The 18,238-nt window shown below is 42.4% G+C and overlaps 1 protein-coding gene across 14 annotated transcripts in view; it reads right to left on the bottom strand.

Annotated features, from left to right (window-relative positions):
* The window catches only part of LOC147030538 (histone-lysine N-methyltransferase 2C-like), a 240,631-nt gene that overhangs the window by 160,167 nt on the left and 62,226 nt on the right, over positions 1-18,238 (bottom strand). For all 14 annotated transcript variants that reach the window (XR_015056437.1, XM_085874679.1, XM_085874678.1 and 11 more), the window contains 5 exons: positions 7,627-7,736; positions 7,273-7,435; positions 6,601-6,772; positions 6,079-6,193; positions 805-995 (listed from right to left, as the gene is read on the bottom strand). Coding sequence is in view for 13 of the 14 variants with exons in the window: in XM_085874679.1 (XP_085730805.1) it covers positions 805-995; positions 6,079-6,193; positions 6,601-6,772; positions 7,273-7,435; positions 7,627-7,736 (751 nt within the window). In the remaining variant the exon portion in view is untranslated. The remainder of the gene's footprint in view (positions 1-804; positions 996-6,078; positions 6,194-6,600; positions 6,773-7,272; positions 7,436-7,626; positions 7,737-18,238) is intronic.

Genomic DNA, 18,238 nt, shown 5'->3' with positions numbered 1-18,238 from the left:
GCAATGACCTCATTTCAAATGACCTCACCATTGAGGTTTTTCTCCCTATTTTTTTTCTGCTGCCATTGTATAAGGACTTTCGGAATGAAATTTTGCATCAATAATGGGAATACAAAGTATGCTGGGTTGACGTTTTTTTTGACCGTGACCTAAGTAAGGCCAGGACCCAATTAGACATTTTAACATTTTTCACCAAAACTCCACCAAGGTTTGTCCGATCGGAATGTAATTGCCCTCACGAGATAGCCTAGTGTAAATCGCATGTATGCTTAATTTACATTATACCTCTTCAGGTTGAAGGTCAAGGTGAAACGGTGGTCTGGAAAAAAAAACGTATTTTTTGTCATCGATCAATTTTGCCAATGCGGAATCTCAAAGACCGCTTCGCCTTCCAAGATGTTTTTGCATCATAATAGCGTACCTGCACTGAAGTTGTGCACCTGATATACGATTCGTGTCCTTGACCTACTTTTTTTTTTTTTGCATTGTAACATAATTAACAAAAAACACCTTTTTGGTCACACCTTCAATAATTTCCCTCTGATTTTCATGATGTTGAATTTTTTGGATACATTGTAGATGAGGACACATTTTCTTAATTCGGACTCTATCCCGAAATGTTAATGGTCAAGGTCCGAACAAATATGCCATCATTGGATCGTGGGCCAAGGATAAGTTGCGGGCGATCGCCAAGGGTAAGCTAAGGGCAACCCTTGGCGATCGCAGATACATAGCTTAAACTATTGATGCATGAGGGGGGGGGGAGGGGGAAAGGAGGTGGAATAAAATATGGATCATACACACCAGTGGCACTGCCTGCAAACTAGCAGGCTGGTGGGTGGCCTGTTGCCCCAAGCCTTTCTGCAGAGTGGACAAGTGAGCCCATCTGCCCTCTGCTGCTGGCATTGTGTGCACAACGAGCCATCAACACGCCAACATGGGTCGGTGCTGTCTGCCGGTGTGCAACTGCCACAATCTCCGCACACAGAACAGTGCTGAGGAATAACAACAGATTCATCATTGACAAAAAAAAGGAAGTAAACAGTCAGTTAAAGGAAAACAAAAACCGAAAAGAATGGTTTGAAAGAAACTAAATAATACTTTAAAAAAAAATCTATGATATAAATCACAGAATCAATGCTAAACGTGTCAAAGCTGATAGAATTCATAAAAATGATCGCAAAGACCAACATTAATTGTCGCACTGGGTCGTGTTGTTTGGAAAGCCAATGGCTGGCGATTTATGTCCGCCTGCTGAACAGTACACGACTCATGGCTGTTTTGCTGAGATAATAAAAAAGTAATTTAGCCTTTTGTTTGCAAAATAATTAAATGCATGAAACTGTGAAGTAGGTTCATGATTTCTCATGTTTCTTCTTCAAATCCTGTCATTCTTCTGGAATCCTGTCATTCAAACACAGGGCTTTCCAACTTTGCAGTGGATCGTGTGCCGCTTGGGTGCTGGGACATAAGTGTCCGAAGAAATGAAAATGAACTTCATAGAAAGCCTACGCTTATTTGCCACCGATTACATAAAGCATCACTGTAAAATATATTAGTCATGTACTTTTTCAAAGTCCTGGTGGTGACTTCACAAAACCGTCCTTGGTGGAGGTTTCCCTTTCATCCCATCTATCACCTCAAAAAGACCTGATCACACACTGCACGAAGCAAGGCAGAAGGTCTCAAATTTTTTTTTAACTCATCAAGCAATCCCCAACTTGTCCCCTCATATCCGTGCTATGTAATGGATGGTGTGTGTTTCTCACCCGAGATGGTAGAAAAATATATGTCCAGCTTTGAATCTGCATCGACGACAGCCCAGATGCCATTTGTTACCCATGTTCCCAAATCCTGCTCTGCTGCTCTTCTCGTGTCTCTATTCAGCCTGTGCTTCGCCTTCGGCCGATTCGTGTCTGCCTGGAAGGCAACTTACATCGCTCTCATTCACCAGAGTGCAAATGGCGATGTAAATGGAGAGGTGGCTACATCCAGCTGTCCTTAAGCATATGGGACGCCGGCCTGGGACCGTTCCCAGTCCATGATTGATTGAACTCCAGGGCCGGTGATAATTATCTGTCTTGGACTCCATGAGCTTCTTGCTGCTGGGACTGCTCCAGCTCTTGCCTCTAAGACATGTCTGCCTCTGAAAGAGAGGCAGTGACTCTGGTCTCTGGGGCAGCTGTACACAACACTCATTTCTGCTCCTGGTCCAATGTCTGACTCCTGCTGCCAACGTACAAATTCACCAGTGTGATTTTCTTCACCCCATGCTTTTCCCTCTTTCTTTCACCAAGTGTGTGCATTCATAGATGGGTAGATTTTCTTGTGTAGTAGTTGTGTTTCATGTTCATGATTTTGTTCCATGCTCTTGTGTGTTAATAAATTATTTATTTCTTAAGAGAGGGTGTGAGCATCGTGTTCCCACCATTTTGCCACGGCAATGCGTGTGTTCGTTTGGCATCCCTGGAGAACTAAGTTTTTACTGATCCTGACTTATAACCGGCAAGGTATTCAACATTGAAGGACTACGGGCTTTCAACAACTCTAGCGTTGGTCCGTGGAAAACTTTAATTGCTTGGATATTACTGCAGCTATTCTCCAGTGTGGTCGGCAACCTCTTCTGCGGTTTTCAGGTGATTGTCGTCCACGTAGCATAATTGATGAAATCTCCTCCTATTAACTCCCAGTATAGGTTGAAGTTCCCCAAGGCAGTATCTTGGGCAGTCTTGCTGTTCATAAACATAGACGACCTCTCTGATGCCATGTGAAACCGGTTCTTGCTTTTGGCATCATACCCCATTATGCCATGCAGTACCCAATCGCAGCAAAAGGCAGGCAGCAGCTGCATCACTCTCTGCTGACATGGAATTGATTCGATACTGGTCTGATAAATGGAACACGTCTTTCAATCCTGACAAATCGCAGTCTCAACCTGTCACTCAGAATGATCATCAAATTACTCAATCCTATCTATTTCAATCACCAACAACTGGAAGAGGTTTATTCTCTTGAACTTCTAGGCCTTACCATCAGCCCGAACCTCTCATGGGCGAAAGGAATATCAAAGCTGGCCTCCAAAGTCAGCTACAAACTGTGCATGTTCCATTGTTAAGAGTCATTCCTTGAAAAATCACAAATATTCAAAGGCTACATGACCTTTGTCCAAAGATCAACGCAATACTGCTCTCCCCTATAGGCCGGCACCTTTGCATCACCCACGTCTTCGGTACATTCTCAGGAAACTAAAGCTCTCAACGTTATTGGTATCCCAGTGATGGGTGTACATGCAAGACCTGTTGCTCTCACCTCACAAACATATCAGTGGCATTTGTGTTTTTCCATCTCCCCTCTGACCTTTGCTACCTCAACTCTCAGCCATCAGAACCCAACCCAGAATAGTTCCTATACGCCACTTGCATTAATTTTTTTTTACAGGATATAAGGCTCATAGTGGAGCTGGAAACACACATCACATATACATACATACATATATATATATATATATATATATATATATATATATATATATATATATATATATATACACATCATTAAAAGTAAATCTCTCTGTAGAGTGCAGCCTGTGGCTGCTGGTTGCATCATTGGTTGGGACGTGGCGATGCCGCTGATGCAGTGTCCCCCTCACCAGTACACTGGTGCTCATTTTGCTGACCTCGGAAGGATGTCAGGCTGAGTCAACCTCTTGGTGTATTTTTAATTCAGCAGCCCAACGGCGCTTGAACTCAGGACCCAAGGATCCCAAGCCGCCACCCTAACCACGAAGCCAACATCAGGCTTATTAAAAGTAAATAATGACGAAGTTTTTATTTTACTTTATTTCACAATCTCATGAGATTCCTGACAAAGACCTTAAAATGACATGGGTTTTATGGTCCCTGGTCGAGTCATTTAAGAGAAAATCGTCGGAAATAACAGCAGGGACCCGTGGAACCTCTGTGGTAAAAGCCCTTGCTTGAGAGAATTCCACATAGTTATTGGGCAGTGTATAGACAACAAATTGGTGCCTCGATCGCTCCCGAAAAAGAAACAACAACATGGGTTTGAAGATAAAAAAAAAGATGCCCACTGCCTATGCTATGTGCAATGTGCATATATAATGCACCATGGTTATATTGAGTGACTTTAGAAAGTCTACACCCCCTTTTCAAAATTTACACTCTTTGTTGCCTTATAGCCTGGAATTAAATTGCAATCAACGAGACTTTTTCCACCTTTATTTATACACCGTAACCCACAACTTCCAAGTGAAAAACAAATTCTACAAATTTCAGAAAATTAATATAAAAATACAAAACGAGAATATCTTGGTTGGATAAGTGTCCACCGCCCTTAGAATAGCAATTGTAAATTAGCTCAGGTGTAACCCTACCCAGAACTTGTTTTGTGTGGTGTATTTTTTGTGGTGTTTGTGAACTGGTGTTATGTAATTAAAAAGAGACATAACTCGAACTGCCACTTTAAAACTGCTGGCAGTGATAACCGGGTACTAAGACGTCCCACTTTGATTGGACACCTGACCCTGACCCATGACGTTTTTCATTATTATTCAATTGAATTTAAAATGGGATTAAAATAAATTCAATTCAAATCAAATGGAAGACCAAATCGGTGCAGTCCTGCATTGGAGTCATCAGAAGGAACCCGAACAAGCAAAAAGCAAAGGTTAAGTCATCAGGAGGGACTTGGATAGGATTCGCATTGCAGCTGCTACTCCTTTACCCTCAAACCCATACAGGCACAGCAAAGTAAGCCTTTTTTCAAAAATAAATAAATAAATAAAAGTAATAAAGAACCCAGATCAAAAAATTAAATAATTCTGGCTGCCAGACCATGTGTCCGACGAAGTTGAAATTTAAAACATGTATTCCCCATAGATCATAATTGTGAAGTTTCATGTCGATTGATAAAGCGGCTCCAGAGAAAACATTATTTAACATTTTTCTTCAATCCAATATGGTTGCCAAACAATGTGACCTATCAATCAGGTGTATTGTGGGTGGTGTCAGGCCAGCTGTTCAACCAATGGGTGGAAAGTAGCGTTACACACGGACGGACAAGCGCATTATTACACAGATTATGTAGATCATTTTACAGACATCAAAAAAAAGAAGCTGCATGTGAACATAGACCTACTTTGTTACAGATATACAGAAACATTTCAAAGTTTGGAGAATCCTGACTGATGGAATAAATATCCGGTACTGGAAATTGAATTTAACCTGTTGAAGAATCTCAATGAATCACTGAATAATTTTCCTCATTTGGACTAAGAACTTTTTGCTGACATATCAATATTTGATTGGATAGAGTGAATAAGAAAGCATGCAAACTACATCCCTGGAAACCCACATTGGATATGGCACTGTGTCTGACATGTCTGCTGCACATCACATTTTGACGTACCAAATACAAGTAGATAAGTAGGCAAGTAAATCTCATTATCGCCAGAATAGTTTTTCCTTATCAAGTATTAGAGTTGTGTGTCCTTCTACTCCATCTTGCATTAACTCATTGTGGAAGGTGCTGCTCATACGCTTTTTCCATTACATGGCTCAGGTGATTCATTCCAATATTATTTTTTCTCAGGTCTCTTTTGCTCATCAAGCAAATATACCAAACAGAGACAGATATACATCTTAAAATGATGCTGTTTATCTCTTCAGCGCAATGGGTGTCTCAGAGCAATCTATAAAATGAACCATCACTCCATCACATCACATCACATACTCACAACCACGTATGTGAAGCTGTAATCAAGAATGTGATTTGGATTGGATAATATATTTTTTTTACATTTTCATTTTTTCTACATATTCCACAGTGGCCCTTTAAAATATATGCAAGCCTGCCAAAATAAATAAATGCAATCTCCTTTCTTATCGTTGCAAAAAAACAATTCAGAAAAAAAAGCAGTGACTTTTAAAGATGGGAGGGACAGTGTCCCACAGGCCAGAAACACCAAGCACCACTAAATTGGCAGTGCATAATTAGCAAGAAGAAGAAAGAAAGAAAAAAAAAACAGGATAACAAGAAGAGGAATTTAAAATTTCTCACCTGGCACTTCCAGCTGTTTTGCGGAATGGCGTTGACAGCAGGGCGAAGGCAATACGTGTGGAAACCTTTATCGCAAGCGTCACAAACCAGCATTTTATCATCATCACCCGGTTGCCTGATGAGAGAGAGGGAGAGGGAGGGAGGGAGAGGGAGGGAGGGAGAGGGAGGGAGGGAGGGGGAGAGAGAGAGAGAGAGAGAGGGAGAGGGGGAGGGAGAGGGGGAGGAAGAGAGGGAAGGAGAGGGAGATGCTTCGTTTTTGGACCACCAGATGAAAAAAGAAAAAAACTTTAATTGGTTACAAGACTAGTACTGTATTATATGCCATTCTTAGTAGGGCAAGGAATAGTGCAACTTATTGGGGGGGGGGGATCATGATAACAGGACAATGAAACCAGAAATTGGGAAAAGAGAATAGAGAAGCGAAGTCATGATCAAAGCGAAATGCAAACACCACGATCAACAATGATCAACTTTAAACTCTCTTGCCTTTATCAGCTCTCATCACTGCACAGTGGTACTTACCTACAGTTCTGACAAATCTTGCATTCTGGGCACTGCCAGCCTGCACGCACAGCTGTTCCTGGAACAATGTCCAGGCAGCGGCTGTGGTAATGCTGCCCGCAGCTTGTGCAGAACATCTGGTTAGACAAATCTCCGGGATTCTCACACATCACACAATTTGCCTCCTCTCCAGCTGGAGTTTAAGCGTATGTGAGCAAGGTGAGTGGGAAGGTAAGGGTATGGGAGGTGGAATTGAAATTCAAACAAACATATTGTTATGTCTGTGGGGGCATGCACAAGTCAAGGTGAAGCACAATGCACCTAAGATAAACTCCATGAAGGGAAAAAATATTTGACAATGATGCAGCAGACCATTAAGAAATGATGAGAAAATGCTTGCACTTGCAGTACATCCTAAGTGCCAAGTCACTGGCTTTCACCATGAACGTGGGCTGTTTTGTCAAAATAAATTCAGCACTTTTGTTGATAAAAACCAAATGTAAAGCTGAGAACACTCAAAAGGTCATGTTGGTGCAAATCACAGTGGTATTTTATCGTGTCAGGCAATCCGTTTTTGAGTACAGTGCATTATACATTACGAGGTGCCCCCATTGCACCATGCAATGCAAGATATACTGCTTTGTTTGCTCTGAAACAATAGTCCACCTCACGGATGACGAAGTACTGACGTACCAACTGCCACAGCCTGGTGGATGTGATCTGGGCAGAGCAGCGAAAGCGAACGGACGTCCTGGAAAGTCCCGGCCACCGGTGCACAGGGGTAATGGTAGAGACGTCGGCAGCCTTCCACCCAGCACTTCACAGAAGCACCCAAACGATGACAGTGGTCACAGCGCTGCCAAAGAAGGACAGGGCAAAACCCTAAGTTACCCAGCATTCACAATTAAAAAAAAAACATTCATCAGCTACTTGCAATGTTGCTGTAAAATTTCAATTAGGTTTCTGACACTTTACCAACAACCGCTTTTGATACACCTACGAAGTCCATATCCAAACAACATTAATCTTTCCTGCTGTCCGCCTTACCTGTCTACTGGCAGCAAGCAGTGCCTTATCCACATTTATGAGCTCCAGTTCGGCTGAGAGGCAGACTCCATCGGACCATGCAGCACAACAGTGATGGGCCCAGCAACGGCCTACGTAAACAAAGTGCACTTTTCAAGTCACCTTCTGACTCACGATTACAAATGAATGAATGAGCATCACATACAGCTGTGGCTGCACATTTGAAACAACTATTCCTTCGATTCAACAATAAGTACGACATTCCTGAAATAATAATAATGCATTCTACTTTCAAATGCTAAACGACAAAATGATGAACGAGCCATTTGATCACAAGATTTACTTGCTCAGACAAATATGATGTATTTTAATCAAGAATCAAAGAAGAATGTGCAAAATGTAATTTTCAAGACGTTCTTCCCATATTTGTCTTGAAGTAAAGCACGTTTTACAGGTAAGCAAATTTAAGCCAAAATCAAAGCCTATCATCGAGAATCAGCAACAAACCGACGATCACAGAGAAGAATAAGCGAGTCACCAGCAACTGCCAATGTTATCACCATTTTCAGCTGCACCATGCCTTCTGGATCAAAAATCTTAAAATATTATCAAGAATCTCAGATAGTCACAAGCGAATGAAAAGTCTCCCCATTCCCATGAGATAAATACGAGTTGAGGAGTTTAATGGATCAAAAAAAAAAAAATCATAAAGAAGACAAGACCAATGTGTACCTGTTTTAGTCTGTAGGGACTGTGGCAAGGTATTGTTTTTGGGCAAAGTCTTGTCTGGATTTATCTGAAATTTAAATGCGAGTAAACTTAAGCTTGCATCTGATTTTTGAACTTTGACCCACTGTGGAAGCTAAAGAAAAGCACTAAACTAATGTATGTCACACGTATGTCTGCTTCGATCTGTAGAGGCTGTGGAAACATTATCTTGCCAACTCTTGTTGGGAATGGCCAATAATTGGAAAGATAATGTGTTATGACAGAGGCATGACAAACCAAAACAAACAAACAAAAAACAACACCAATTTTATGACCAATTTTGACCGTTGACTGCTGTATATAATCGGCAAAAGGGAGTCCGCATGAATTTTTCTTTGCATCCCTGCAGGGGATGTTTGGAAAGGACCTTTGTGCCTACTTTCACCTCGATAGATTAAAATACAAGGGAATGGCAAAACAAAATGTTACTTTTCGTTTTTCACCTTTGGCCCATTAAACTTAGAACGGAGGACCAAAATGGGCAAATTCCTTCTTATTTTTTTCATATTTTTTAAGGGGTGTTTTGGACCATGGTACCTCCAAAACCAAGTTTAAAGAGGATTGGCTCAGAAATGAAGGAATGGTGTTCGATTGTAATTTTTTTTGGAAAGAAAGGAAGAAAGAAAAAGAAAAACTCCCTTCCCTGCAGGAGGATAGAATTACAACAATCATGAGGACCAGGACGGGCTGTGGAGTGGAGAGGAAGAGGAGAGGGTAGGGGGATGGGGGGAAAGGGAAGGGGTTGACAAAAAGTGGAAGTGAAAGGCGGGGGGGGGGATGTTTCCAGAAATCATTGCAACCAAATGACAGGAAATTAATTTGATTCACTGGAGATTTGCACTGCAGTGTGTGCTCGTATTGCTGTAATTTATACCATGCACAGATTTTTAATTCACACATGAATAACCACCAATAATTTGTGAAACCAACTGTCGGGGACGTGTGGCTAGTCTAATAGGTGCTAAAAGAGTTCTGACCTTTCACATTGCCGACTCCTCTTGGGGTACTTGATCCCAAAAGCAAATCTTCATGTAAAGCAAGGATTGTGGAGATTCAGGCTTCGGAATATCCGAGTAGCAAAAACAATGTTTGCTTTGCATTTGTCATTTCCATTACTCTTATTTTGGAAATGTCTTCAGGAATTATAACACGTGACGAACAGGGAAACTAGATTCATGTGCGTAACCACACATCTTCAACAGATTCATGTGCGTAACCAATAATGCCAATTTCACCATATCCCAAGGAACAGGTCATGGGATATTTCAAAACGATGCCGTAAGATACGTATCACCATCCAACTACAAGTTTTGATACCTGAACCTGCTATATGTTAAAATGGAGATACAGGCTCGACAAAACTCAAGAGAGAACTTCAGGAGTGGAAAAACGAATTTTTCCAACACATATACAGTATTTGTCAACTCCTCCCTTCCTTTTCTGCTTAAAATAAAATAAAATAAATAATTGGCATTCATATTTGTACAAATAATTGAGTTCTGCTAGATCAGGAAGAAAAACATTGCTGTTGATATGGATTGATCAAACCCTGTTTTCACTCTCCCTTCAATATATTTTCATCACCAGCTGCATTGCTTCCGACTTCACCAAAATCAACGATTTCTTTCTTTGATGTTTTGGCGTTTTTCCCCCATTTTATTGTTAGGTACAGTCTCCCGAATTCTAAATTTGTGATAAGTGCAAATATCAAGGCTGGCGTAGGCTTCACGGTTAAGGTGGCTGGCTTGGGACCTCAGGATCCTGAGTTTGATCGTCTGTTAACCAGTGAATTAACACCAGGTGAGGTTGACAGCCTGTCATCCTTCCAAGATCGGTGAAATGAGTACCAGTATACTGGGTAATAACCATTTGGGGTAACCTCCGTCGGAGTGGCGACCCGTCCAGGACTGTGCTCCTTGCCAATCTGCCTCGACAACCCTCTGCGCCTTTACTGCACGAAAGGAATGGCATTATTATTGTAATGTATGTTCGAAGTGCCTGCAATTCAGAAAAAAACTTTAGTGTTGTTGTTGTTGGTGTTGCTGGTTATCTGAACGGAACTAGAAAAATTAAGAAGACACTTCCGGCACGGCCCAGATGGTTGACAAGCTGGAGTCTTGCTTATGTTACACGGTGTCAGAAGTGATCTGCAAGTAACTCCGTTCATTCGTATCTGAATCTGGTATCTGAGATACATAAACTGTGGCATCCGTTAACTTTAAGCACCCTACAATTGACTGGGATTCGGCTTCGTTATATCAGGAATTTTTTAGATTTCAAAATCACGTTGGATTTGTTTTCGATGGTCCATTGGCTGATCTGCCTGACAAACGCAAGGCAGGCTGGCTTGAAACGTGGATCGGAGAACAAGGACGAGAGATATGCAAGACTTTTGAATGGACTGAAGGTGAGAAGGATAACCCCAACAAAGTTCTGGATAAATTTGAATTGTATATTCGTCCCCGAAAAAAAAACAAGCGCATCGTGAGGCATCGGCTGTTGAAGAGGAAACAAAGCTCTGAGGAGTCGTGTGACAACTTTGTTGAGGACTAGCGTCTCATTCTCTTGGACTGCGAGTATGTGCAATCTGAAGACGTGCTCGTGGATGCGATAATTATCCAAGCCGTGTACGAGGAGAAGACCCAGGAGCGCCTGCTACACAGAGGTGAGGCCAAAGCTCTTCAAGTGGGTCAGCAATATGAACTTTCATGAACTCAAGTTCGCATTGTCCGTGATGAGGACACAAGTGCAGCAGCAGTACACTACAAACAATCGAGGCCGAAACCACAATTGAACCCAGCATCACAACTGCCATCACGCAGGAGATCAACCCCGAATAGACCCCAGCGTAAGGACAGCTGCCACCGCTGTGGTAAGGATCCTAACCATGCACGGAATCACGGGGAATGCCCAGCAATTGGATCCACCTGCTCTTAGTGCAAGAAACAGAAACATTGGCTTGCAGCTTACCGTCGATGTGCCAGCATACATTCAGTTGAAACTCAGTCGGATGGTGCTTGTGCTGATACAACCGAGTACAAGGATGAAACTAATGGGAAAGTTCTACAGATTGGTGCACTGCAGACAACGGCTGCATCGCGACGTGATAAATGGAGGCAGTCCCTCTTGGTATCAGGAAGGCAAGTGACCTTCAGAATTGATATCGGAGCTCGCTGCAACACAATGACACTGTCTGATTAATTATCAGCATCTCATGCACACTGCCGAACTCCGTCAATCAGCAAAGATATTGTGCACCTACTCGAATCACAGGATAAAACCCGTAGCAGCCGTGGATCTTCCTATTCAGTACCGTGGCAAGACATTCACCACAACATTTGAAGTGGTCGCTCTCTCACAGGAAAAAATAATATCCGGAGATACAGCTGTGAAGTTCTGGGTCTGATCATCAGACTTGATTCCATTGGAACCAAAGTGGACCCCGGTGACATTCTTGCTAAGTTGAAGGAATATCCAGACCGAGTGCGAACTACTGGAACTCTGCCAGGCATGTATACAATTAAATTGCAACCTGGTGTGAAGGGAATAGCATACGCTTCGTGGCGACAACCCGCTTCCCTCTTGCCACGTATTAAAACCCGACTGGGGGAGATGGAATCCGATGAATACATTGTCAAAGTTAATGAACCAACTGAATGGGTCAGCTCAATGGTGGTATCTCTTAGAAATGACAAACTGAAAATCTGTCTTGATCTGTCTGATCTGAACAAAGTCATCAAGAAGGAGCACCATCCCATGCGCACGGTTGAGGAGGTCGTTGCAAGGATAACTGATGCCAAAGTGTTCTTAGTGCTTAACGCGAAGTTAGGGTTCCTACAAATCAAACTGGATGAGGAATTGTCCTATTTGACGCGTTTCAATACATAATTCGCGAGGTACAGGTGGCTTCGGGTTTGTTTTGAACTGAAATGTGCCCCTGAAAATTTTCAAAGGATTATGGACCACATGATTGAAGGCATAGATGGAGCATTCGTGATCATGGATGACATTCTTGTAGCTCGTCCAAACGTGGAGCTGCATGATCAAATTCTGAAAACGGTTATTGAGAGAGCAACAAATTACAATCTGAAGTTGAATCTGAAGAAGTGCAAAATCCGCCAGTCGCAGGTACAGTACGTAGGACACATACTGTCTCTGCTCATGGATTATCACCTGATCCGGCCAAAATTGAGGCAGTTCGTAGTATGCCGATTCCGACTGATAAGGAAGCTGTGAGTCGCTTCATCGGATTTATCACGTATCTGTCAAAGTTCATCCCTCGGTGGAGTGACGAGTTCGTTCCACTCCATGAGCTGCTAAAATCAGACATTGAATATCAATGGCAACCAGCACAAGCCACAGCATTTGAAAGACTGAAGGAACTTTGCTGTTCTCCGGCTGTTTTTGCATACTTTGATGTTAACAAACCAGTCGAGATTCACTGTGATGCGAGCTGAAGTGGACTTGGTGCAGTTCTCTTCCAGGACAACTGACCTGCCGCATACAGTTCCAGGACCTTTACGGAGACAGAAACACGGTATGCACAAATAGAGAAGGAGATGCCATCCATAGTTCATGCCTGCAAGAAGTTTCATTGTTATATATTTGGGAAACCAGTCACAGTGTACAATGACCAGAAGCCTCTGGAAATGATCACCAAGAAGCCGCTGCTGTCCGCTCCGATGAGACTGCAGACCATGCTGCTACGATTGCAATGGTATGACCTAAACATTCAGTACAGAAGAGGGGAGGATATGCAACTTCCAGACACCCTTTCTAGAGCGTACCTGTCAGATACTCAATCAGAACTGGACAACTTGGAGCATATTTCAATTCTGGACTTTCTCTCCATCTCTGACGAGAGGTATGCGGACCTTCAAAAAGCTACTCAGTCAGAACTCGGTCATTTACAGTCCATGATTCTTGACGGATGGTCAGAGGCCAGGCGGAAATGTATCATTCTGTCTTCGACCATACGGGGATTCCCAGAATGAACTTTCGTTTATGGATGGCATCATATTTGTAGGCATGCGAATTGTCATCCCACCGACTCTGAGACTCTGCATGCTGAGCCTGATTCACAAATTGCATCTTTGAATAGTCAAGTATAAGCAACGATCTAGGGAGGTTCTATACTGGCCCTCCATGAATGCGGACATAGAGCAAACTGTTCAGAACTGTCCCAAGTGTGCAGATTATCAAAATCGCCAAAACTATCAGACTATCAAAAAGTCAAAACAGCTGACTATTACTCCAAATTCATTAAGGTGGATGAAGTGAAGGATTTATGCTGGAATACAACAATTGAAAGGCTAAAAGCACAGTTTAGTCGACATGGTCTACCAGAGACTCTACGGAGTGATAATGGGACGATGTACAACTCATAACTTGAGGAAATTTTGCAAAGATCATGGAATCATTCTTAGAACATCGAGTCCCAGATATCCACGTCCAAATGGAGAGGAAGAGAGGGCTGTACAAACAATAAAACGACTCTGGCGAAAATCCACAGAGAAGCACCTGGCCTTGCTGGATTATCGCACAACGCCACTGGAAGGCATTCATCTATCACCGGCTCAACTACTGATGGGAAGACGTCCAAGGAATACCCTTCCCATTGCCCGAGGTCTTCTGGTGCCTCTAGCTTATGACCGTGATGCTGTAAAAAGGCACTTTGACCTAAAAAAGAAGTTCTACCATAATCGTCACTCACTTAAAGATCTTCCACCATCACATCAGAATGATGAAGTTAGAATGGAGCCTCCTACGGGTTCCAAAAGGTGGATACCAGCTGTGATTGTGAAGCAGCATTCTAAGCCATGTTCGTACATTGTTCAGTCCCAAGAAAAAGGTGACACTTATCGCCGTAACCGTCGACATTTACGTAAGAGCACCAGTGTAGCCAATGAGGGTGTTACTCTCGATCGGTCTTTCGTTGATAACACCACCAGTGAAGCCCATGATGGCTCAAGCTGTTCGTCAGACATGAACCTCCAGCTGGTGACACTGCACCGACAGCAGATCTGGGTGAGCCAGACAGAGCAGTCACCCCGTCAGTGTCTACAGCTTGCCCAGTTACCCCATGCCTAACTCGTACTCGAAGTGGTCGTATCAGTCGTTGACCAAACAGACTTGACTTGTGATGAACTGTAAATGTTTCTGTAAATGATGCCAATTAAGTTTTATGAAATTACCCTTGTTAAATTTGGATGTTTCCGAGCACTGAATTGGATTTGATTTGTTGCAAGGTCATGTGGATTGAGGTGTTTAATCCGTTGTTTTGTTTTGGGACCGAGTTGGACTTTGCAAGCGATCAATGCCTCCATTTATTTTATGATCTCTGATTCTATTTCTCTTACTGAATTGGTTTTGAGTTCCGTACTATTTGTTCATGTAATAATAACTTGTTCAATGCTCTTGTCCATCTTGAAAGGGAAGATGTAATGTATGTTTGAAGTGCCTGCAATTCAGAAACAACTTTCGTGTTGTTGTTGTTGGTTATCTGATTGGAACTAGAAAAATAAAGAAGACACTTCCGGCACAGCCTGGATGGCTGACAAGCTGTTGTCTTGCTTGTGTTACAATTATATTAAGTGCAAATATCAAGAAATGTCAGTTCATTCTTGAAAATGGTTCATTTGCTTGTTCAAATAGTAACCTCCACCACTGAAGGTAGACGGTTACGTTTACCGAAGGTTACGTTTTCACCCTTGTCTGTGAGCAGGATATCTTAAAAATATATAGATGGATTCGGACGAAACCTGATGGAGAGGGTGGGTGTGTGACATGGACAAATTCATTAGATTTTTGTGAAGATCTGGATCCGGCCTATCAGTGGGATACAAAACAGCTATTCAGCCTGGTGGAGGGATGCACTCCACTGAGTGCTGTTCTCGTTCATTATGTGGATGGAAGTTCCATGGAACTGATATAGTTGAATGATTCACAGCCCAACAGGAAATGTGGATACATTGTGCAAATCAGTGGGATATCAATGCTTGCTCTTGATACCAAATTACTTGTTAAAGCAGGAAAGACACAGAGAGACAGAGAGACAAGCCGGTAGGCGGCGATGGGTCGCCGAGCATGGAAACCATAAGATATAGAGCAAAATGGATGTCATATAGCGGATAGGGAATCACCTTAAGATTATGCATATCAAATCTCATCCAGTTCCATCTACTGGTAACTACTCGGTATCCATTTGAATGAAAAGTACCGAAAATGCGGTTTGTAATCGGAAATCCCCAAAGTTCGAGGGGGTGTTGTGGGTGAACAAAGATCTAAATCGAAAATCCGGCTCGATCGTTTGTGCACAATGTATTCCAGACGATTAGTGTGAATTTTCATGACCATCCGACCATAACCCTTGGAGGAGTAGCATTTGGCACGAAGGCACCTCCAGCTCTCGCATATTATCGATTTTTGCACTAATTGAACTTTGACCCCTGACCTAAGGGAAATCGATCAATATGTCCTGAGGCAAAGTTGTAGTACTCGAGTACCATGAACCTGCAAAGTTTCATTCGTATCGATGCACTCACCTGGTCGCTAGGGGCCTTCAATTTTCGCCAATTTTCGCGCATACCCTAATTGTAGGGGGCGCTGCGGGTATAGTATTTCATATATCACAAAAACCGGAATATATTTGATAGAGCATCACCTGTAGATCATTCGTGCCAAATTTCATAACCCTACGTGGGATAATGGCTTTCGGAATTGATTTCGCGTGAACGGTACCGATTTTGAAGGTTTTTCGGTTGTTGCTAGGGAACCAAAGTGTCCCGAGCAACCATCACAATTTCCAAAGCACGAGGTCATAAGATGTACCTACCACCCGTGTTTGGTCAAAATCCGCCCACGTTTACTACCAATTATGCTGATGAAAAACGAACAAACATCCAAACAAACAAACAGAATTACTCACAATAAGGGTCACCTATTTCGGCGACCCAACACAGAGAGAGATAGAGATAGAGATAGAGATAGAGATAGAGATAGAGATAGAGATAGAGATAGAGATAGAGATAGAGATAGAGATAGAGATAGAGATAGAGATAGAGATAGAGATAGAGATAGAGATAGAGATAGAGATAGAGATAGAGATAGAGATAGAGATAGAGATAGAGATAGAGATAGAGATAGAGATAGAGATAGAGATAGAGATAGAGATAGAGATAGAGATAGAGATAGAGATAGAGATAGAGATAGAGATAGAGATAGAGATAGAGATAGAGAGAGAGAGAGAGAGACAGAGACGGAGACAGAGACACAGTCAATTTGCTAATGATTGATAAATCGTACCTGGTTTTGTGTCGACAAATACAAAGTGTATGATGTTGCTGCAATATCACAGACTTCAAACAATCAAATGGAAATGGAAATGAAAATCGAACATGAACCTCTCCACAGCCCTTTTCCCCCTGCACCTTATCTTATACTCTGTTGAAAAGCGGTGTGACAATATTCCTTCAAGCGTAGAACACTCAGGATTTAAAGCCAAGCTACGCAGCTTTTATATTGTGTTCCTTGGAATTGTGCCAGATCAAAAAAAAAAACTCCATGCGTTTCAATCCTCTTGCGCCATCTTGCCCATCATCAGCAGGACAACTCCACCCCTCTCCCTTTTTGCTTCTCCCTCTGCTCGTGCCACCTGGACCAAGTTTTGCCTAAATTCCCCGTCTTTCCCCTTACTCATTTCATCATTCTCATATTGCATCATGCTCCTCACACCTAACCTCATTCATGTACTCCCCCTACTCCAGCACCCATTTCTCCTCAATCCATAACAATGTGAGAGACTAACATCATCACTTCTCCAAATCTCCAATCTCTGCTAAGCATCAGTTCAACTTCTGCTCTGGCTATTCTACCATGGACGAAACCAGTGATCTTCACGAATGGTTTCGAGTGGGGCCACTTTGCCGATAACACATCAGTATGAGAGCCGTCACACCACCTGCAGGACTCCATAATGGCTGCTATTAGGCCCCGCCTCCACATACTCTTCTTCGTTGTGGTTCACCGGGCTGCAAGCATAATTGTTTGCAAACAGCATCCATATCCTGATGTAGTTATGTTACTTTTATGCTTCACGTTGGAACACTCATTTGAAACCATTCGGTCAATTTGATAACATTTATTGTGGATTATGATGGGGCATTTTCACATTTGTGTATTATCGGCCGCACTTCAGGGGCCGCACGTTAGTCCACCAGGGGCCTCAACAGCGAATGGAAGCTCCAAATCCAAAAAAGAGAGGCCAGGGCCATCTCTCAAGCCTTCAATCCTGTCTGCTACTTAGAATTACTTTCCAAGTTGTCTGGTTTTGTCAATCGTATTCAGGGGGCCCTCACTGAATGAATATTTCATAATCTCCCTGAATAGAAACAATGGGTTGCTCTTGATAGTATCCTGTCTTGTGATCTTCCTACTGAGGCTGGTACGCTGTAGGGCAACGTTTTTGGGTCAATCTTATTTGTAGTCAACATCAATGACCTTTCTACTTCCCTCTGTACAAATTTAGTAACTTTTTTAATTAAAAAAAACCATAATCATTAAAAAGCCGATAAATATAAACAAACTTTCCCATTGCTCAATGAGTCATATGCAGGGAGTGCAGGAAAGAGCAAATTGGCAAACTACCTGAGCATATTCGTCTTGGATGCTCCACAATGTATGGATGGCAAGCATGTGCCATGTAATATTCAGGGATGCCAATTAAGTTTTATGAAAAACAAGGAAAACTGGAACGTCTCACCTCACGCGTTCATTCTGAACAAAAATACCATCGTTAACTGAATATGCTTCTATTATGGCCGACATACCCACATCATCCATGCACCCTATTATGTCGCATAGTTTC

This window comes from Eptatretus burgeri, chromosome 3 (genome assembly GCF_056783735.1).
Source record: "Eptatretus burgeri isolate ZD-2024b chromosome 3, Ebu_testis_v1, whole genome shotgun sequence".
In the NCBI taxonomy this organism is placed as follows: domain Eukaryota; kingdom Metazoa; phylum Chordata; class Myxini; order Myxiniformes; family Myxinidae; genus Eptatretus; species Eptatretus burgeri.
This window is presented reverse-complemented; position numbering and strand designations above follow the sequence as displayed.